This window comes from Ochotona curzoniae, unplaced genomic scaffold (genome assembly GCF_017591425.1).
Source record: "Ochotona curzoniae isolate NIBS_2020 unplaced genomic scaffold, NIBS_Ocur_1.0 scaffold_2587, whole genome shotgun sequence".
NCBI classification, from domain to species: domain Eukaryota; kingdom Metazoa; phylum Chordata; class Mammalia; order Lagomorpha; family Ochotonidae; genus Ochotona; species Ochotona curzoniae.
In genome coordinates this window covers 15,032,672-15,054,582 of record NW_024467096.1, presented here as the reverse complement: position 1 = coordinate 15,054,582, position 21,911 = coordinate 15,032,672, and the positions used below count along the sequence as shown (strand labels likewise).

General features: G+C 50.9%; 1 protein-coding gene and 1 non-coding gene across 6 annotated transcripts; both read right to left on the bottom strand.

Annotated features, from left to right (window-relative positions):
- Window positions 1-30: 30 nt before the first annotated feature.
- EIF4G1 (eukaryotic translation initiation factor 4 gamma 1) lies at window positions 31-18,756 on the bottom strand. Of its 5 annotated transcripts, XM_041003132.1 has the most exons (34): window positions 18,605-18,718; window positions 17,743-17,799; window positions 17,396-17,489; window positions 17,005-17,091; window positions 16,514-16,534; window positions 15,766-15,942; window positions 15,479-15,578; window positions 14,305-14,417; window positions 13,410-13,502; window positions 13,138-13,204; window positions 12,060-12,884; window positions 11,709-11,797; window positions 11,441-11,630; window positions 11,213-11,346; window positions 10,931-11,089; window positions 10,631-10,816; window positions 10,280-10,477; window positions 9,919-10,065; window positions 9,423-9,659; window positions 9,156-9,260; window positions 8,904-9,063; window positions 8,598-8,698; window positions 7,932-8,034; window positions 7,597-7,699; window positions 7,144-7,376; window positions 6,890-7,008; window positions 6,589-6,761; window positions 5,840-5,965; window positions 5,616-5,697; window positions 3,545-3,643; window positions 3,294-3,428; window positions 3,090-3,171; window positions 2,814-2,954; window positions 31-664 (listed from the first exon to the last, which is right to left on the bottom strand). In XM_041003132.1, the coding sequence occupies exons 3-34, from the start codon at window positions 17,453-17,455 to the stop codon at window positions 474-476; spliced, it is 4,836 nt and encodes a 1,611-aa protein (XP_040859066.1). In that variant the 5' UTR covers window positions 17,456-17,489; window positions 17,743-17,799; window positions 18,605-18,718; the 3' UTR covers window positions 31-473. The 5 variants fall into 5 exon arrangements, with proteins under 5 accessions (XP_040859066.1, XP_040859067.1, XP_040859068.1 ...); XM_041003133.1 differs by lacking the exon at window positions 17,743-17,799 and having other exon boundaries at window positions 18,605-18,756; XM_041003134.1 differs by lacking the exon at window positions 16,514-16,534 and having other exon boundaries at window positions 10,631-10,819; window positions 18,605-18,732.
- On the bottom strand, window positions 8,774-8,849 carry LOC121171433. The gene has a single exon (XR_005886138.1). It is a non-coding gene; the product is annotated as a small nucleolar RNA SNORD66 (small nucleolar RNA).
- Window positions 18,757-21,911: the final 3,155 nt, after the last annotated feature.

Below are 21,911 nucleotides of genomic sequence, written 5' to 3'. Positions count from 1 at the left end.
AGCAGGCCATAACACAGAGAGGCAGGGAACTTAATTGAATTCATGTTTAATAATTACAGGCACCGTGCCCCCCCTCCCCCTGCCCAGGCAGCAGCAGGGGTGGTGCAGGGGCTGGGGCATATGCCCCCAGCAGCGAGGACGGCAGTCCCAAAGAGTGATTTTCAGAAAATAAAAAAGGACCCCAGGGGCAGGCGGTGGTGCCCCCCCCAAGACACACCAAATTTCAAGACTTTATATATAATATAGTTCTGTGCCCCAGAGGGAGGAGAGGGCCACCCCCTGGCAGCATCCTGGAGGGGGCCCCAGGCAGCCCCAAACCATCCTGCCTCTTCAGCCACTTTATTAGCCAGACACATCGCACTACAGGCACCCACTGCCACTGCCGCCACTGCTGCCGCCCCCCCTGCAGTCCAGGCAGCTGGCAGAGCCATCCGTGTGTCCATGGGGCTCCAAGTCCCCAGCCCCACCAGCCCTCAGTTGTGGTCGGATTCCTCCTCCTCCTCCTCCGCCTCACGAAGCCACTTGAAGAAGGCTGTGACTGACTTAAGGGCTACACCCTTGCCCCGCTGCTCGGCAGGATCCTTGCTGCTCTCCCAGCTGTAGAAGGCTTCCTCCTTCACCACGTCCTCGTCATACAGGGCATCAAAGAACATCCGAAGCAGGTCTGAAAGCAGGTAGGACAGCAGTCAGAGCCACGTGGCCATAGCCATGCCAGCCTGTCCCCCAGGGTTCCCTCCCAAGTTTCAGAAGTTCAAAGACCCTGACCCACCAGCCTGCCATTTGTGTCTGATCACCCCCACACACAGAATCAGAGAATGGTGTGCAGGAACGAGCCGCTCCACCATCAGAAAAAACTTATAAACTTGCCTAGCTTCACTTTGGCAACTTCTAAGCATTTGGAGTTACCTAAATGATCACAAGTGCTGAAGGTGTAATCTAGAACACTCATTGGCCCCAAACAGTCCATGTCCAACAAGCTCCTGTTCCAAGTTGTTTCTCCCTAAGTGTCTTCCCTGGCCCTGGACACATCTGCTGGTGCCATATCCCCTGCCAGGAGCATCCTTCATCTCCACTGTGGAATCCTGCCAAGACTCAACCTGAGCCCCATCTCTTTTTTCCCTCCACCATCCCTGACTGCTGGGTATCATCTCCCAAGCACTTGACCTATAATCCCTGAACACAACTCACCCTATTCCACACATGTACTATTACTCTTCCCAGAACAAACTTTCACACTAAATATACCCAAAAATCAGAGAGCAGTAAATTAAAATTTAAAAAGCACATTACTAAATTTCAGATATGAGGAAGTTCCTGAAAAAGCCAGGACTTTCAGCAGCATTCTTAGCCTCAAATTCACACTTCTGGGCCTCCTCAATGCCAGCCATGCCCCAATCCTATCCCAGAGTCATGGTCCATCTGTTTCTCAATCCCACACTCGCACACATAATCCCATGCACACCACATCCTGAGGATTCCATACAATCAAATGTCCATTCTGCCACCTAAGCAGAGGGTTCCCATTCCAATTACAACTCAGTAAGACTTTGTCCATACTTGTTCTTAGTGAAATGCTCCCCAGCCTTTTCCAACCTGTAGTCTCCCGCGCTCCCCACCAAGAAAAAATTCTATCAGGGTGGTCACCATAATTTTGGATTCTAGAGGCCTAACTGTCCACCTCTTTGTACCCCATCTCAGTATTCCCCTTGCCCTCCTCACTGCCTCAGGCAACTCCCCGTTCTTCCATTTGTGCTTTGAACTCATGATTCAGTATCAGCAACTCAAAGCTGCCTCTAACCTCTCTTCCTCTTTCCAAATGGACCCAGCCTGGATGTCTGGCTGACATCTTTGCCCCTCCCATGCAGGGACTGCTGCCCACTTGTTCCAGTGTTCTCTATCCCAGCCAATGGCACCACATTATCATCTCACCTGCTGAAACTATCCTGAGTCTCACCCTGACTCCTAGTCTCACGGTCCCTTACCAGACTGGTGTGACCAACAGCTATCCAAATATTTAGCTCTGCCCACTTGCCTCCACCATCCCTACCGTCACCAACCAAGTTGAGTCACCAGCACCAATCCTATTGCAGTTACTCACCATATTCCACCATCTCTGTCACTGTGGCAGGATGAAGACAGCAGCCCTGCACAACCTGGCCACTGTTAACTCACTCCACCTCCTCCTGCCTCCATTCACCACAGGCAGCTGCACTCTTCCACAGCTCTCTTCCATTGTGTTAAATTCTCCTGACCTCATGGCCTTCCTTCCTTACACACACAGCCTTTGCTTAAAAGTTCCCTCCCATTTCCCACTTTTCATGCACCCCATTTCCCAGTCACCACCCCTCAAAGTGGTGTGCTAGCAGACAGAGACCCCCTCGCCTCAGCTCATTCATGTCAGAAAGAGAACGGCATCTGACCCTAGTCTCTGAGAACAGTCCATGCCCTGACAAAACACAGCAGCTATCTGTTCAATGTGTAACCCCAGACTCAACCTCTCAACATGGAAAACAGTGGGTTAACACCATCTATCTACCCTAAACAATGGTGGCAACTGAAAAAGGTAAGGCACTCCAGCCCTGAACCAGAGGGGGCACATGACATGGTGATTCCCTATAAGATACTGTGTAACAGATAAATGCAGGTAGTCCTTCAGTTACTTTTTCCATTGGTAAGCAGAGCAGCAACCTCTGGGGTAGGGAATCAAAACAGCAAGGCACTGCACCAGAGATTATCCCCTTCCATGACTACTTTCTGCTATCCAGCAGTCCCTCCCTACCCTACCCTACCCAACCCTGAGGCCTGGCTCTTACTGGCAGGCTGTTCTAAGGTCACTACAAGGGCCTGGAGGGCATAGAGCGCCTGCAGCTCCTTCTGCTCATCACACAGATATTTCTGTAGCAGTTTTGCTCGCGCTTTCAGCACCGGAACATCCACTCGGAGAGGAGTTTCAACTATAGGAAAGAAGGCAGGAATTAGTGAAATGACAGTCATAATCTATTTCAGACCTAGAGCTAAAAACTGAACTCCCTCCCATCTGTCTGTCAGGTCTACCCTTGTCCCCAGTCATCTCCCCTGACCCCTCTTACAGATAATTGCAGAATAGCAGACAGCTGTCATGAGAGCTCGAACTAATGTGTTGGATGCTAGCTGCTGCTCACTCAGGTTGGCCTATATAGGAGAAACAATGGTTCACAGGTTCAAAATTTTGCCCTAGGCCCACTTTTGCACAGCCTCCCCCAAGGCCACCCCAAGAAGGGGTGCCCTTCTGACCACAATCAGTAAAAACACACCTCTATCCAATCGAGAACCCGCTGGTTACTGCTCCCCTCCTTCAGCAGTTTCTCCAGCTGCCTGCTCAGCTCCTCACAAGACAGTGTCTTCTGGCCAGGAGTCTCTAACTCCTCTCCTAGGGTATACTCCACCTTCTGCAACCAAAAGACCCAGTCAAGTGATAAAGACCTACCACTCAACACATGAGGCAACTAGGTGAAGACTGGACAGAATATCAAATGCTAAAATTAACCCAACTCCAGTTCCAAACCTGTTCAGTGACAAATACTCCAACATCCTGGCCTTCAGGCAGAAATTCTTTCCAGCTGAGACCAGCCTCACGCCACAATATCCCCACTTTTTTTGGACCCTGGAAAACACAAGACCAACTCAGTCACCACCCTCTCCTAGGACTCAATGGCTCAACAATAATCCAGTAGGTTATTTGCTGAAAATCCACTAAGTACCTATTAGAAGCTAAGGATGACAGAGATACCCCAGACACAATGTTTCCATGCCTATAAGTCCAATGGAGGAAAGGCATCCAACAAGCAGGAATTTTTTTTGTCCACTATAATCCTAACATTAGGGTGAAGGAAAAGACCTCAAAACTACAAATAACCAGATTATATATTTTCCCTGTTGTTCTTCCAATGTCACCTCCATCTAAAAAGCCTGGCTTCTCATAATTCCATAAAGCAGGTGTTTGCTTATGGAAAGGAATGAATCTTAAACAACAATCTCGGCCCGGCACAATAGCTTAGCAGCTAAAGTCTTCGCCCTTGAACATGCCAGGATCTTATAAGGGCCACCGGTTTGTATCCCAGCAGCCCCGCTTCCCATCCAACTCCCCGCCTGTGCCCTGGGAAAGCAGTCAAGGACAGCCCAAAGCCTTGGGACCCTGCACCCTAATGGGAGACCCAGAAGAAGCTCCTGGCTCCTGACTTCAGATTGGTTCAGCTCCAGTCATTGCAGCCACTTAGGGAGTGAACCATGAGATGAAAGATCGTCCTCTCTGTCTCTCCTCCTCTCCATATATCTGAACTTGCACTAACAATAAATAAATAAACAAAACAAAAAGTAACAATCTGAGCTCATTTTCTCTAGGGAGCAAAAGAGACCCCACAGGACTTTTTGTAAGAGTGATGACACCATCCAATAACAAGGCCATAATTCATTTATCCTAATGCATTTTTTCATATTTTAAAAAACATTATTATAGTTATATTGCACTTTAGAAATAGAAGGTCTTTTGTTAGTAAATAATAAATCTTCTAATCCACGGCACCTTAGAATTTATGAATAATAGATGCTCCTTGACTTATGACACGGGTAACATTTAAGAAAATCCATTCTAAGTCAAAAATATCCTAATCTGAAAAAAACAACACCTTGAAAATCCTATCATAAAACTGAAAAATCCTAAATTGAAACCACTGTTAAGTCGAGGACTGTATGTACATAAATAGTGTACATATGCCAATTATTAATTATAAACAGAAAATGCCTTGGAATACATGTTTATCAACAGATCATGATGCTGAAATACCAAGTCCTTTTAGCCTCTTTTCTCCAGGTACCAGATAACCAAAATCTTTTGAAACTACACTTTCTGGTTCCTCACTACCACACCTAAACTGCCTTTCCCCATCCTGCCACCTTTACACTCACTCATCACCATAAATTTCATAGTACAGTCTCCAGTGACCTTCAAAGAAAGCTTGCTGGCATGAACACTGCAAATGCTTATGTGCAACCTTCTCAAAACTCCTTTTCGACAATTTTACTTACTCAATACTGGCGCTTTTTTAAAAAAGAATTATTTACTTGAGAAAGACACAGAAAAACCTTTCATTTGCTGGTTCACTTTCCAAATGCCCCATACAGCTTGGGCTGGGCTGCTGGAGACTCACGAGGTGGGATCACAATCTAGATTTCCCACGTAGATGACCTAAACCCCAGCATTCAACATGGGACATGAGCATTTTAATCACTAAGCCAAATGTTCACCCTATCAATTTGTTTCCTATCCTCTGCTGTATCCCAGTGTTTAGTACATCATAAGCAAAGAAGTGCTAGTTGAAAATGTGAATAATAAGTCAATCACCAACCTAGGGTTCTAGACTGCCTTTCTTGCCCAGCATGGCCAGAAAAAGACTACTTCCTACATGACAGGAAGTAATCTGAAGTATACTGCCCGCTTCCCTTTTCCTCCTCCTCTGAGTACCAGCACAGTCCTGCCCTCACCATGACTCCATCCCATCAAAGAACCATGAAGGCTTCAGAACCACCACAAGCAGCCACACCAGGCAGGAGGAGGAACCCCAAACATAGTCACTCACCATGCTTTTGCACAGGAGTCGCAGGATCTCCAGCAACAGGGAAGCAGCTTTGCCCAGGGGTCTCAGATTCTTTGTAATTTCCCTAGAATAGAAGGAAAAAACAGCAAAAAACAAACACTGCTGCCAGCTTCCACAACTCAGGCACCCAATCTCCCATACCTTCTTCTTCCTTTAATCCCTTTCCACCAGTCTTTACCCTCCTCCAAATTCCAAGAGGGACTTACCTGAACAGCTCCCCCATGGGCACACCACCTTCCTGCAGAATGGGTGTTACCAGTTCTGCCAGGTAAAGCCACACATGGGGTATGTCAATTTCCATATCCTCAGCCAATTCTAGGATTTCATATAGCCTGCAAAAACGAATTCCAACTCAGCACTCTGGAGAGGCAAATCAGGCCCCTAGCCTCTTCTGGAACAACAAAGCAAGGATCTACTACAGAGTTCCCCAAGGACACTTTTTAAGATATGGGGTAACTGGGCCTGATATGGTGGTCTAGCGGCTAAGGTTCTCGCCTTGAATGTGCCGGGATCCCATATGGGCGCTGGTTCTAATCCTGGCAGCTCCGCTTTCCATCTGGCTCCCAGCTCTCGGCCTGGGAGGGCAGTTGAGAACCCAAAGCCTTGGGATCCTGTACTCGCACAGGAGACCTGGAAGAGGTTCCAGGATACTGGCTTCGGACTGGCTCAGCTCCGGCCGTTGCAGCCACTTGGGGAGTGAATCAGCAGACAAAAAAAATCTGTGTCTCCTTCTCTGTACATATGACTTGCCAATAAAAAAATAATAAAAGATATGGGGTAACTCTTCAAGTTAAGACCACCTTCTTCTTGTCTTAGATGGTTGAGGGTGATTGCCATTCCCCTCCTCCCAAAGCAACATTTACAGAGATGTTGGAGGCTATACTCTGATGTGAGATTCCATGGATCCAACACAAAAGACAGGAATTGTGGATATGTCCAGAGCAATCAATCATACCCTTTGTAGTACTGAGCAGTGGAGAGGTGTCCAGCGCAGAGCAGCTGGTGCAACAGCTGCCCCATATGCTCACGAGCAATGGCACTACGCTCCAGTGTGGACTCGATGCCATGCCGCACGAAGATGAAGAGTAAGGAAGGTGAGGCTAGCTCCTGGACACACTGTACTGCCTCCTGAGGGGCAAAGGGCATGGGGAAGAAGGGGTCACTGTCTGAACAAGAAGCTGCCACCTCCAAGTCTCTCGATGTGCAATCCATCACACATCCACACATCCCCTCCCCTGCAACCCTGTGTCACCTACCTTCATGTCATTGAGATGGAGGTATTCTTCAATGATGGCCTTGGACTTCTTCTCCAGCTCCTCCTCAGAGAGTGTAGCCTTTGGCGGGTTCACAGGGGGCAGGGTAGCTTCCCGCTTCACTGCAGTAAGAAAACAGACTAACTCTTCAGCTCCACTCTTCCCTAGTAAACAATCTGGAGCTCCCAAGACAACTGCAGACCAGTTGAACCAAAGCCAGACAGCACCCTCCTCACACCCTTTTTTTCCAGTCTCACCAGCATCCCGGCCTCGGTCCCGATCCTCTGTGAGACTAGCTGCCTTGCGCAGTCCCTCAGGCTGGGAGGGCCGTTCTCTACTCCGTTCTTCTACCTCCTTGCTGAAGCTCCGTTTGGTGGCTGGCGTCCGTGCACGATCTAGCCGGTCTCCTCGGTCACCTCCCCGTTCACTTCGCTCTAGGCGATCTCCCCGGTCCCCAGCTTTCTCGCCTCGCTCTCGACTCAAGCTACTCCTGTAAGAAAAATGGACAACACGCCACTTCTCACCTGTACTGCCCAGACAACTTGCTGATAATGATCCTACATGCAGAGTATGCTGGGTGGCATTCCTGGCATTAGGAATATGCCCAGTCTGAGCCTCTCAGCCAGGGGCTCCAGGCTTAAGGAATCCCTATCCTATAGCAACAAGTGAAACCCAGCTGCCGTACTCAGATGACAAGCATGAGCTCTCACCTTTGCACCACACGCCTGTTATCTGTGCTTTCTGTGGGTACTGCCTGCTGAAGGGCTGAGAAGCGATTCAAGGTACTAGTTGCTGGACGTGAAGTTTCTGATGCTAGGAAGGAAAATAAAGAAAGCTCTAATTAAGATATCTTCTGGTTGCTTCAATTCTCTCCCCTACTTGCCATTAACGACGGTTTGTCCCAGGGCCAAAATAAAGGAGTTCCACCTCTGAATCACGTATGTATCTCTTGGATAACCTTTGAACTGAAAGCTTCCCCTATAACACTTTGCCTCCAGGGGAGCCCAGACTGTAACCACACAGCTCCACAGAGCAGCCTCCATACCTGCGTCTGAAGGTTTGGCTCCTGACCCTCCGCTACTGCCTTTGCCCCAGCTGAGGCGCCCTCCAGGTGCAAAGAGTTGATTGTTAGAATCAATAGAGCCAGGCTGGGGAAAGAGAGGGGGTACAGTTACAGGCCTGGCTTGGCCAAAGCTCTTAACCAGCATCCCCACACACTGTCACACAGATAGTGAGGCCCAGACCGGGGATCATGCAAATCGTTTTTGTGAAAAGGTCAGACAGCCTTGCCAAGTCTCTACTGCAGCCACTGTAGCATGCTTGTAGCTGCAGGTGATACTTCAGGGAATGAATGCAACTGCATTCCAATACAGCGTCTATGGACAGTCAAATTTTAAGCTTCATTACTTGTACGTAGTAAAACACTCTACTTTTGATTTTTCTCCATCATTTACAATGTAAAAACCATTCTTGGCTCACAGAATACACAAAAGCAGGCAAAAGGCTAGAACTGGTATGTGTGGCACTTAGCTGGCCATTTTCTGACCAATGTGAATATATTCCTTAGAGCCAGTAGTCCTAGCTCCAACATCTTAACCAGTTAGTCTAAGAGAGAAGATTCAGCCATCACTTCCCCAATCTTAGGAAAGCAAGGTGACCAAGAGCCAAAGTGAGCTTCATGCCTGCTTGACCATACAGCATAACCCCTTACCTTCGTGATCTTGGTGAGTCGTGAGGTGTCAATAGGACGGCTGCCTTTGCTGATTGGGACTGTATTCCAGCCACCATCGTCCACAAGTGGAAGGCCACGGCCTGAGACGAAGAAGTCACACTGCTATAACAAGCAAATTCTAACAGCCCCATCCCCTTGGGAATCCCCACCTTCTCTTCCTCAGATCCTCAGTTCCATCATGAGGACTCAGTGGCCCAGACACGTGGCACTAACAGAAAGTCATCAGTGGAAGCATGCCCTTAGATTCCTTCACTGCTCCCTCCTTAATCCCAGCCTCAGACTCACTGATGGGTGGGCCAGGAGGGCCACCCCGGCGCTTGTCACTGCCCTTGGCCATGAGCTGCTGCACTTTGATGTGCTCCCTATGCTCCTCCATTTCAGCCTCCTTATGGATCTGGTCAATGGTCTTGGGACCCTGATCCCCTCGCCGTGGCACCCAATTGCTCTGTGGGGATAGGAGGCCAGGCACAATTGTCAGGGGCAGCCAGACAAAGCAGCATCCATAAATACAGAAACTTCTAAGGAGGAGACACACACCTGTCGTAGATCTAGCACATCCTGCAACATGAAGCGGATGCGGGATGAAGTCTTCTTTTCCTTAATGATTTTTTCCATCTGGTTGAAGTACTGATCCATTCGGGGCTAGTGAGAAGCAAAAAAAAACAAAACAAAACAAAAAAAACAGGTCCAGGAGTTTCAGCACCTCATGACCAACTACAGGCCCTCAGCAGCTCATTAGGGAACGATGGGCGGGGCGGGGATGTGTGGCTCAGGTCCTCCCCATCAAAAGCCAAGATTCCCTACCTTGGCTTTTTCAAAATCCAAATCTTTGCCAATGGTAGTAAGTAGTCGACAAAGGCATTCTAGGGACTCTTCATCATGGTTTTTAAGTAGTTTGACCACACAGTCATGCATTATGGCCTCCGTCAACATCTTTAACTTGAACAACTCCCCGATAAACTTGATATTCCCTAAGGAGCGCCGCCGTGCGATGTCCCGAGCTTCTTCCAGCTCTTCCTTCAGGCGTCCCCGTTCCTCTGCCTGCCAGTCAAGGGACAGGGATGATTAAACATATCCAAATACTCAACTAAAATCCTTCTCCTCTGTTGTCTAGACAGCCAAATCTAACCACAAGTATTCATGTCCTGAGGAAGACGAACTTATTCAAGATACTACAATCTCCACCCCACCTAGGCTTATCCCAAACTCCAAGCATAACTTGGGTGGGGGGGGAGGAGGAAGGCAGTGATTAGACCGCAAACTTGAGGTAAATTTGCAAACTTGAGGTAAATTTTCTCACCGTAGCAGCTTCATCCATCTCCTTTTGTTTTTTTTCAAAAACCTCATCATCATCCTTATCTTTCTCAAATTCCTTCTGACACCGATTCAACAATAATTTTCGGAAGTTCACAGTCACTGTTGGTTTTTCTGTAGTGGGCACTTTCAGCTGCCAGTAAGAAGAATGTCACATTTAGTCTAGCTCGAGGCAAGGGTAGTAATCCAAGTCTGCCCTTGGCCATGAGCTGCTATGCTTTGGTGTGCTCCCTATGCTGCCTGCAGACCTCTGGCCTCAACTCCCACATCCTCCCTCCAACCCCTCAGTGTCTTGGGAACCAAAACGGGAAACCGGACCATGAAACCGAGAAAAGCAGAAAACTAACCGCCATGAGGCAGCGGCACATGTTGGCATAGGCCACTGAAAAGTTGGGTTCGGAGATGGCCTTCTCAAAGATAAGATCAATGACCCCTTTGAGGCGTTCCTCGGTGTCAATGGCCAGCTGTGTCACCTGTTTCATCAGCTGCTGGAACATCTGGGGTGTCAGCTTATTCAAGATAGAGCGCACCCTGCGGAACAGGTCCTGGCGAGGAGAGTGGACAAAGATCCAGTGAGGCAGGACAGTGTAGGGGCTTTTTGGCAGGTGCTAAGTGGTTAAGGTCAGATGGAGCAGGCAAAGGCAGCTTTGCAGGCAAATCGGAGGAGCAGGAACACCAGAAGCAAGACTTGCCAGTACCTGGGTTTTGCTGCCATCAGCATCCTCCTCCCCTCGATCCTTATCAGCTGCTGTACGCTTGCTGCTGGGTTTCCAGGCTTTCTCAGCTTTGTTCAGTTTTATATCTTCTGTCATTATCACTGAGGCAATGATCTTACGGGGCTCCTTTCGGGGGCCCTGTTGAGAGCGCCGGGGTCCCAGGCCAGCCTGCTAAACATAAGATAAAGACACAACTATTCAGCACACGAGACATCATGGCTGACTTGTTCCCACTCCACACCCCTCCCTTACCCAGCTGGGCCTCCAGCCAGCCCTACTCACCGGCCCTCGGGGCAGCTCCCCACCTGGCCCACCCCTGGGGGGACCACGGCCACTAGGAGCTGGTCGACCAAGGTTGGCAAAGGATGGAGTGAAGTCTGGGCCGCAATTTATGCCTGATAGTCTAGAGGGATCCAGCGGCCGTAGTGGTGTTTTATTGGCCTGCGAAGAGAAGATGGAAAGCCTCATGGAGGGGGCTGGGGTTCCTGGTTACCCTCTGAGGTCCTCAGGCTCCTCCCTAATCCACCCAACCTCCCCCCCCCCCATCCTCCTCAAACCACCAACCTTGTCCAACACCACATCACTGATATGGGGCAATCCCTCCGGCTTCTGCATACTGGCAAAGATGAATTGAAAGCCAAGCAGGAACTCACGGTCATAACGCTTTTTCTCCTCAAGGTTTAGAGGCCTCCACTGATCTGCAAGATGAGAGGATGAAGTACTGATATATTCTCAGCTCCTGACACTCTACCAAGAATGACCAGCCCTTCTTCACCCTCCTTTCCAGCATACCTGACTTATACTCATACTTCTGTTCCCCCGCAGGCTGGATGTTTTCCACATTGTGAATTTTGTCTTCTTTTGCATCCCAGGTCTCATCTGCTTCTTCAGGCCGGGAGGGCGCGCTGCTGCCCTCAGTCTCTGGGCCTGGATTGCTGCCTGCAGGAGGCTGATTTTCCACCTCTGGCACTGCCGGGTTAACCTGGAACCATAGCACAATCCAGTTTTGATTGCAGAAGGAAATGACCAGTTTCACCTCTCCTACTTTGTGCTTCCTTACCTCTTTGAAGGCATCTAGAAGGTCTCCCACAGCCTCCTTCTTATTTAGCTCTTTAATTTTCCGTCTTCTCTTTGGCACAGATACTGCCACTAATTGAGAAAGAAGCAAATCAGGGATGGAAATAATCTCAAGGAGTACAGCTAATGCCAGGAAAAATTAAAAGGCAATCCAGGATGCAATTTTCTCTTCACATCACCCTGTCTAGGCTTTATAAAGTCCTTCCTGTAGCTCTCAGGTGCCGTGCCATCACAGGCTTCTGTGACCCAGACACATGACATGCACAGGTCATCAGCCAAACAGAAGACTTACTCTCACCGCCCAGCCCCAAACTTCACCATCCAGCCACTTTACCTTGGGTGGCAGTGACTGCCTCCACACTCTGGGGTAAGGGGGCAGGGACAGGGGTGCTCTCTGGGCCTTGTAATTCTTCTCCTCCTTTCTCACTCTCTGCTTCTCCCATTTCTCCTTCCTCCTCCTCTTCCTCTTCTTCCATCTCCTCCTCCTGAGCAGGGGAAGTAACTGGGGAAGCTGTGGCTGGAGTGGCAGAGGGACCGGCAGAGGGAGCTGGAGACACTGTATCCTCCTTGGTCTGTTCCTCAGGCTCACTGACTGGGCTTAAGTCCACAGCTGGTGGTGAGGGGGCTCCATTGAGCAGTTCCTCAGGATGGGCAGTTGGAGCAATAGGCACAGGGGATTCGGAGGGGCAAGCTGCAGGGGGGAGAGGGGCGAGCTCTGTGCTTGACTCCACCTCTGGTTCCAGAGCCTCAGAGGGGACCACGCCATTAGGCTCATGAATTTCCATTTTGTGAGATGCCGGAGGGGAGAGAACCTGGAGAGGACTGGAAGAGAACTCAGATACTGGAATTGGTTTGCTCAGTGTCACTTCAACTTCCAGTATGGGTTCAGCGAGAGGAGCAGGTTCTGGAGAGAGGCAATATGGCTCCCCTGTTTCACGGGAGATGGGGGTTGATTCTTCCACAGGCATCTGTATCATCCCCGTTGTCATAGTGTCCCCAGGAATAGAGAGGACCGCAAGATTAGGCTCAGAGCCTGGTTCTAAGATTGGGGGTGGGGACGGGGTCGGGGAAGGTGACGAAGGCTGGGATTCTGAAGGGCTGTGCTCTGGGCCAGGCAGTACTGTCCGGCCTCCCATGATTGCTCCTTGCGACCGGTCATCTGTGCCATAGGAAGGAAGAGTGAGTAACTAAAAGCAAGTCCTTCTGTGCTGGTGCTCCTCCCCTCAGCCAAAGCATCTCCCACCCAAACATTTTCCCCTTCTCATCCAAAATAAAACTGACCCCTACAATCCCATCACCTGAAACCCATGCCACTATCCAGCACCATTCAATTCAGCCCTACCACACCTCAGCAGTTTTAAACTATCACATTCCTTTTCCCAGGAAGGCTCCACCTCACTCCACTTACTTACCTGGCCGGACTATGACAGCAACCTGGGGCGACTCCCCATTAGCCTGGGGCTCCAAACCGCCTCCCGTCTGCAGGACACAAAGGGTTACCAAGTTTGCACTGAAGAGTCCCACAACCCTTCTTTACTAGAGCCATTTCTACTTTAGCTCTGCCTAGAAATCCAGGAAAGCAGGGAAATAAATCCCTTAGTTGAAGGAAAAGATTGAGGGAGTTGGGAATCCAGGCAAGCATAGCCAATCCCAGGCAAGGTACCACTCAAACAGCAGACAATACCTGGGGAGGGGTGGGTGTAGAGGCAGTGTGGGCCCCTGACATTATCTCCTCCGTGATATCCTTCCCTCCTTGGTTTGGATCTCGAATTCGGATCTGAGGAAAGAAAGCTATGGGATGAGAGGGAAGCAGGAGGAAACCCCTCTCCACCCTGCCCCACTGCTGGGACTCTAGGTCAACCCCTCACCCCCCCACTGGGCAGCAGGTGGGTGGGTGCCAGAAACCCCATGAGTTCTACTGTCAACCCATCTAGCTGCTCTTGTAGTCCCTGCCCTAGCCCCCACCCACAAGAGACTTTTGACCTCACAGAGCAGCCTGTACATCATAATGCCCCTCCCTCCCTCATCCCTGCCCCACTAGCAATCCCCAAGTCAGTGCCTGCACACCCTGAGCCGCAGGACCCCCATCAAGCACCTAGCCAGGCTCACTTGTGGCTAGTCGGCCTGATCTCTGGGGGCAGGGCCCAGATCCAGTGGGTGGAGCCAGGGTGACTCAGCGGCTTCCCCAGCACTGGCACCCTATTCTGGGCACCACGCCCAGGGCTTGAGGACTGAGCAGAGGCGGAGGCCTGAGAGCTTCCAGGACTGAGAGTGGGGGGTGGGGTCATACAAAACAAACTACTTTCAAATCAAGCCACCAGAAACCCAGAGTCCAACAGAGTTCCGATGGGCCTCCAGAGCCCACGGGTCCCAGGGAACTGACTCCAGTTACATCAGTCTTTCTATGAGCTATGCCCAAATCTAATGTCTTTCAAAAAGAGACCTGAGCATTCCAGACATACCCCCACGCTGTCTCCGCCTACTCCCAGCTAAAGATCTCCTTCCTACCAATGCCCCAGGGTACCTGACCTCCACTCACAATTTCCTAGACCCTCCCCAGAGCGTCTGCTGTCACTCACCGTTTTTCGCTCCCTCTTTGGAGCAATCTGGGGTGGCTGGTTCACCAAAACCGGAGCAGGGGCCACACCAGCAGGAAACTGCTGCACACCTTGTGCCGGATAGTAGGCGCCAGCTTGGGGGAGGGGACAAAAAGAAGAATGGTGGCAGCGTCCGGGTTCAACCATATACTAATGCTCAAACACCTCCCACCCTCAGAACCTCTCATCACTCACAGCCTGCCCACTGCCCTGCCCTGCCCTCCTCCCCCAGGGAATTAGGTGTCTGTCAAAGCTGGGGAACCAGTCTAAACTGCGTTTACAAGAATTCCTGACACTGACTGACACAGACACACACATGCCGTAAGCAGGCACTCCTTCACATGACATGCTAGCTACTGACCAGCAGAGCCAAGGTCTTCTCTACCTTCCAAGGTACTCTTGTGTATGTATCCCACCCACAACAACACATACTACTCTGAACCTGAAACAGACAGCCTGGCTAGGAAGCAAATGATTTGCTAAGCCTGTTCAACTCAACCTTAGCCTAGTTGCAGTATCTGGCCCTTTGCAAAGCAGCAAAGAAACAAAAGGTAACATTATGAAGGAACCCCCCAAAAAGTAATTCCTTAAAGCAATGGTCTCCAAAGTGGGATCAATTCTTTAATCTCATTCATGATTTACACTTGGTTTTCCCAAGCATCACAAACATTACAATGAAATTATGCATACAGATATACAAAGAAACATACATGCATTAAAGTACATACTCAAACTTTTTCCTGATAGGTGATCAAAAACATTTTGGAAACCACTGCCATAAAGAACAGACTAATCCTCTCCTAGAATACAAATGAAAAGTAGCCACAAATCCATGTTGCATGCCAATCCCTCCTCCCACCACCACCATGGAAAGACCACCGCAAAAAAGTCTAACAGGCTGTTCTAAATCTGCACCCTGGGCCTACGTTCCTCAACACAAGGACTCCCAAACCCCTTGGCAACAGAGTCAAGCCTTGATCTCCACCAACACCAGTTAACCATTAAGCACTAATCCACCAATCCCTACTACTAACCCTATTATTTTTAGTCCCCAAGCCAAGTCTGACAATGACAAGAGTCTTGGGCTTTAGGAAGCAGTGGGTGTTTTCCGGTTCCCTGAGACGCACTCTCACCTCTCACTCCCTCTCTTGCTTACCATAGGTCCCAAATTCTGTAGGGCTTGCACCTGTATAGAAGCCTGGGGCTCCTGGCTGTACAGGGTACTGCTGTGTCGGGACAACATATGTGGAACGCCCCTGGGTGGGGAAGAGAGAAGAGCGAAGAGGAGTTAAGGAAGCTACCATACCAGACTACAGACAGAACACAGGGCAAGACAGGACAAGCCAATTCTGGGCAATGAGCAGAAGTCCCATCTCTAACAAAAAGACAGGTCAAGGGAATTGGGGCAAGGGAGGGCGAGGGCTCCCAAGCCTCCAGCCTCACCTGTCCAGAGATGTAGTAGGCCCCCTGGGAGGCTGGGTATGAGATCTGGGAAGGGATCATCATTACTTGGGATCCAGCAGGGTAGACATGGGCAGCTGGGCCAGGGCGGGCAGGGGCTGCACTCTGCACTCGGGAGGCTGCACTGCTCGGGGGCTGGGCCCGGCTAGCATAGAAGTGCTGTCAGGAGGGAGGAGAGAGGAAGTTGACACTGAGAAAGAAAGCGTGCAGCAAATCAGGTCCCTCCGCCATGTCTCTCTGGTCTGGAAAAGAAGTACTGTACTGTGGGGTTCTAAGCATGAGCACCAACCCTTCCAAAATACACTTGATGGGTAGCCTCCTGTACTCAATAAGCCCTCCAAACTCAGAAGAACAGCTGGTGTTGGGTGTGTGCTTTTATCCTCACTGCCACGCATCCTCACGGAACCTCCACCACACAACCCTCTGAGGGGCTTCCTGACCCCTCTTAGATGCAGCATGCCCAGGAAGGGCCCTTTCAAGGACACCCTCCCTCCCCAGCATGCACTACTCTGCCTGAGATCCTGAGGAGCTAATAGCCAACATGCAGGTCTCCCAGTTCCCGCATACCCTCTTCAGAATTCAGCCCCTAACATGCATCACTGAAACTAGGGACCCAATCAGCATAAAGTATGACCCCAAAAACTCCCAACCCCTGTCTGTAGCCTGACTAGGTAGGGATGAGGGTGAAAATGAGACCAGGAGATGGTCCAGATTAGAAAAGGGGTTTTACCTGCAGAGACCTGAATCCTCCCTGAGAGCACATGGGGACAGGAAAGAAGAGAATTACCCCCAGGGTGATGAGGGGTTAGAAAACCCAAAGCAGTGGGACAAGAGTCCTCCCGCTTAGTGAGAAAGAACTGGAGGAACAGAAAAAGGCAAAAAACCAGCTCGAGCATTTATCTTGCCCTAGTCCAAAACAGAAGGCAGGGAAGGGAACAGGGCAATGACCACCTCCCAGGAAAAGAACCAGGAAAGAAAGGGTTGGCAGCAGGGGCCAAAGCACTACCCCAATTTCCACAGGCGCTAGGCCCCCAGTGTGCCCCTCTCAAGGACAACCTTCTCCCCAAGGGGCCAGCCACCAAGTAACCAACAGTACTCAGTGGCAGAGCCTCAGGCCAGAAAACAGATCAACTGCCTGGAAACTGGCAGAGCACACAGTCTCCACAGTTCCCCTCCCAGCTGCTACCCAGGTCCCCTACTCCCCTCCCAGCGGCCCCTCACCTGGCGGGGCTGAGAAGGCGTGTTCATTTGTGTTGCTTGTGGCGTACTGAACACCACCGGTGCTGTCTGCCCCGGGGGAAACGCAGGCTGAAGGAGGTGGGGGGAGACCATAGTTCAGCAAGAGGGGAAGCCAGGGTAGGGCTGGAACCCACACGGGTGAAGTCAGGGGAGCAGACCTTCAGCAAGAACCTCAGCAATCCACATACCCCCTCCCCATGACAGCCCCTGGGGACAGCCAAGGGGACCTGTCTCCATTTGGCAGCTGGCAGCTGCACTTTGCCCTGACAGGGATGGGGGTGGGAAAATCCCGATGCTGGAACCTGTTTCTGACACACGCGGGCGGGAACCTGGTCTCCCCCACCCCCATCCCAGCTAATTCCTCTCTAATTACCTGTGGGAGTCCAGGGGATGGGGCGGGCGGGGGGCCTGTGGGCTGTGGAGCTTTGTTCATTTCATTTGGTGCCACATCAGGGTCCCCCCAGCACCTGTTGGGAAAGAATGAAGCTTGCAAAGGGGAAGAGACCCAAGCTATGGGAGTTGGAGGGGGCGGGGAAGGGAGGAAGGGTTGAAGCAAGGGTTGGGTCCAACGCAAAGCGCTGCCGCTGGAGGTGGCAAGAGAGGAAGAGCAGAAAAAACACTCTGGCTGTGCATGTCCCCACCCCACCAACAACGTTGTCGAATCCACACTACCCCCAACCTCCCCACCCTGACCTGCTGCAAGGGCCCCCTCTCACTCACCCCTTCGGTTAAGAATAAGTCCACGGTGCGGCCTACAGGTTCTGAGCATCCGAGGGCCTGGGGTTGGGAGGTGAGGGGTATCAACCTGGCTCCACGGGGCCCAGACCAACCAGACCGGAAATTCCAGGTCTCGCTGGCACCAGGCTCCCGGATCACACACGGAGCTAGCAGCTTCAGCCGTGGTGTCCCCACCCCAACCCCCACCCGGGGACACCGGGTTCGGGGCCTGGCCCAGGGGCGCAGAAAAATGACTCCTGCCGCAGGGGCACCCGCGCCGCGGGGCCAGAGGCGAGGCCTGCCGCTGCTGCAGCCCAGGAGCGCAGGCCAAGGCAGGGCGGGAGTCGGGCTTTATAAAAGACCAGGTGGGCGGCGGCGAGCCGGTTTCAAGCAACGCGAGGGTCTGCCCGGAGGGCGGGCGGGGCCGGGGGCTCCTCCCTGCCCGCCGCCTCCCTCCCCTGCGCCCTCCCTGCGCAGCGCCGGCCAGTGCCAAAGAACAACGTGTCACTTCCAGGCGGCCCGGCCGCGAAGGGGGGGCGGCGGGCCTGGGGCCGCGGTGCCTGCGTCCGCGGGCCGCCGGGCCTCCTCGGGTCGGGCCCGAGTGGCATTTTGCGGCCGGCGAACCCGGAGCCCACCCAGCCCCGCGGGGCCCCACGCTCCCCACCCCCACCCAGCAGCCAGGCCCGGCCAGGCCGGACACACGTGGGCCGGGGATCGAGCCCTGGGCGGGCAGGGGCCCGAGCTCGGGCCGCGGGGCCAGGGCGTCGGGGCGGCGGTGCAGGGTGGCCGGTCCCGGCCCGGATGGCGGCGGATGCGGGGGGAGGGGGTGGGGGGGCCGGGTCGGGCCCGGACATGGCGGCTTTACCTTCAGTCTCCTTCAGTCCGCGCGGCCGAGCCCCACGCAGCCGCACAGACGTAGTCCACAACCATTTCCGGCTCCCCGCACAGATCCCGCTCGGCGGCCACCGCTTCTCCGCAGGCGCAGCCGGCGCACCCACGTGACCGGCGCAGGAGGCGGAGCCACGCCGGACGCCGGCGCAGCGGAGCACATGGGGCTTACCCCACCCCGTCACGTGACAGCTTCTGCCCGCCCCCTTGTCCCCTCCCGAACTTTGGAACTCCCAGTTCCACACCTCTCGGCGTCTCTGTTCGGCAGTTCTTTCGTTCATTCATACTTGGAGCATTTTATTGAGTGCATGCTAAGTGCCAGCGGCGGGCGTGGGGGATAGGGGAGGGGGACTGAGAATGTTGAAATGTAACTCAGGCCTAAGTAAACCGTGGTGAAGTGTGACTTGTGCAGCCTCCCAGTGCTCCACAGGATTGCAGCGTGTTAACAAAGGGAACTGAATGTTACTGAAAAGATTGAAACATTCTAACTACTTAGGGTGGACTTGTTTACAAAAACCAGTCTTTCTCAGGGAGGAGCAAAAGTCATTCAGGGAAAAATACGGGATGATGGTAGGAGAAATAGCTCGAGAGTCCTTTTATGCTGCTAAATCTTGGAGGCCAGAAGGATTATCGTAAACCTAATCTCACCAGCCGTTTTAATTTCTAATCCAAACTGATACTATCTGATGACTGCCTTAGTTTACCCGTTATAAAATGCCAAGATTTTTAAATGCACCAAGGCTTTTAAAACATCATTAAAAAAAAAAGTTCTCTTTTTCATTTGTTTGAAAGGCAGATTGGCAGAGAGAGGAAGAGACAGAGTTCCATCTGCTGGTTCACTCTCACAATGACAGCATTAAAGGCAGTTGGGCCCAGATCTCCCAGGTGGGTGGTGGGAACAGTGGCCACTTGGGCCATCATCCATTGGCTCCCAGGAGGAATGCTGGATTGGAAACCAAGTACAGTGGAATCCACTAGCACTCCAGTGTGGGGTTGCATGTGTCCCTGGGGGCCAGCTTAGCCCACGCTGCCAGAACAGCCATCCCAACCACTATGCTTGCTCTCTCACTCTGACATCTAATTGGACTGTGAGAATTAAGGAGTTAAATGAAAATGTATAAAAAACACTGTTGGAACAAACACCTGGCACAGAAGCTGTTCCCCTTCCTACTCCCTGCTCTTTCATACCAGAGTACTCTTAGAAAGTACTAACATGTTTTCTCAGCACCAGTGGTGACCTGTGACCACTAATTCCTCTTGTTACTATTCCCCACTATAGTTAGGAACTGAAGCTCTGGGAAATCTACATGTAGAACTGGCACCTTGATCTACTCTGAAACCTACTTTTTCTGAGGTCACAGCCAGCCTCCTGGTACGTGTGCGACCATAGAACTTGATGTGGTAGGTGAAATGCTAATCAAGTAGTCATCATCCCAGTTAGGAAAGGATGATTACAGTGTGGGAAACTTAGGCACAAGTCCCCTCTCTGCAAAGGTAGAACAAAGAAGGGAAAACAGAGCTGCTATGGGACACAGTAGGCTAAGCTTCTGCCTATGACGCTGGCATTCCATTTGGACACTGGTTGAGGACTTGGCTGTTCCAGTTCCCATTTGGTTTCCCTGCTGATGGCTCCTGGGAAGGCAGCAGCAGGTGGCTGAAGTCCCTGCACCCATGTGGGAAACAGGGGAGGAAGCTTTGGGCTCCTGGCTTCAGCTTGGTCCAGCCATGGCCACTGAGGCTATTTAGGTACTAAATAGGCAGGTGCTAGATTCTGTATCTTCTTTCTGTAACTGCCTTTCAAATATTAAAAATAAAGGTAGAACAAAAGATAGACTTGCAGCAGGAACCACAGTAAGAATGAAAATATAGAATATTTTCTGACACTTTTCAATTGAATTATCTGTTGTTACACAGCACATCCATCTATATTCTTTTCTCTACTTTTTCTTTCAGCCAGACAATGAACCAAAATCAAATATTGCCTGATAATGACTCAGTCCACTCCTAACTCAGAAACCTCTCATTTTCCAGCCAAAGCTGGTGTCATGCAAAAAACATCTTCACCTATATGCACACAACCAAAGAATTCTTAAAGCTCTTCTCCAGCTCACTTCCAAACGTGCTGTCCGTTGGTCTTGTTTTATTCTTTGTTTAACATGTATTTGAAAGGCAGAGTGTGAGAGGAAGAGAAATAGATCTTCCATCTGGAGATTTACTCTCCAGATACCTCCAACAGCCAGGGCTGACCCAAGCCAAAGCTCAAAATCCCATTTGGATCTACCACATGGGCACTTGGGCCAGCATCTGCTGCCTTCCCAGTTGCATCAGCAGGAAGCTGGGTGTGAAGTGGCCACCCTGCTGGAGACACAGAACATCCAAATAATGGTTTGGGCCTCTGTGCCTAAGCCCCCGTTTTCCTTTTCCAACCTCAAAGTCTAAGATTCATTCACATCCCTTCCCATCCATACTCTACATCTAATCAGACAACAGGTCCTAACAATGTTTGGATCAAAACCAAATCCTATTAATCTATTAGTTTAAAAACATCTTTTTTACCCTTTCTTATCTCCTGACCTCTACTCTAATTCAAATATTCAGTTCCACTGCCTGGTCTCTAGTCCTCCAGGGTAGGGTGACCCTTCCTTATTTAGTAGTCCCCAAGGAAAGATCCTGTCAAATTCTTAGCACAACAAAGCTCCCCTCAAGCTAGTCTGTGCCTGAATCTCCTCCCACATTTTTCCCTACTCTCTTTATATTTATCCATTGTTTCTGAAAACAAGCAGTTTTCTCCTTCCTGCCTTTGCCACTCCTTAGCTACAATACTATCTTCTTTTCCTCAGGACAAACTGTCTCAGCTTCCTTAAACAAGCCTTCCCAGACTCACCCAGGGCCTCAGGGATTCTGTGGCCTCAGGGAATCTAGTTCACACCAGGTTCAACAGGCCTGATCGCAACATAGCATCAATAGTTTGTGTGTGATTTTCTTTTCCATTGTATTAAATTTTTTTGAAGATGTTTTTCCCTTAATCTTTGTTTCCCTGCTGAATGTCTGAATATGAAAAATTGAGGACTAAAAAAATATCTCACTCTAAAGCACAATCACAGGTTTGGGAGAGAATTCCCTTTTATTTTTCATTTTACCCACCCCCCTTTTAAGATTTAGTTTTGAGAGGCAGATTTATAGAGAGAAGGAAAGAAATCTTCCATCGGCTAATCTACTCCCCAAATGGCCACAAAACCAGGGCTGAGCTGATCCAAAGCCAGGAGCCAGGAACCCAAGGACTT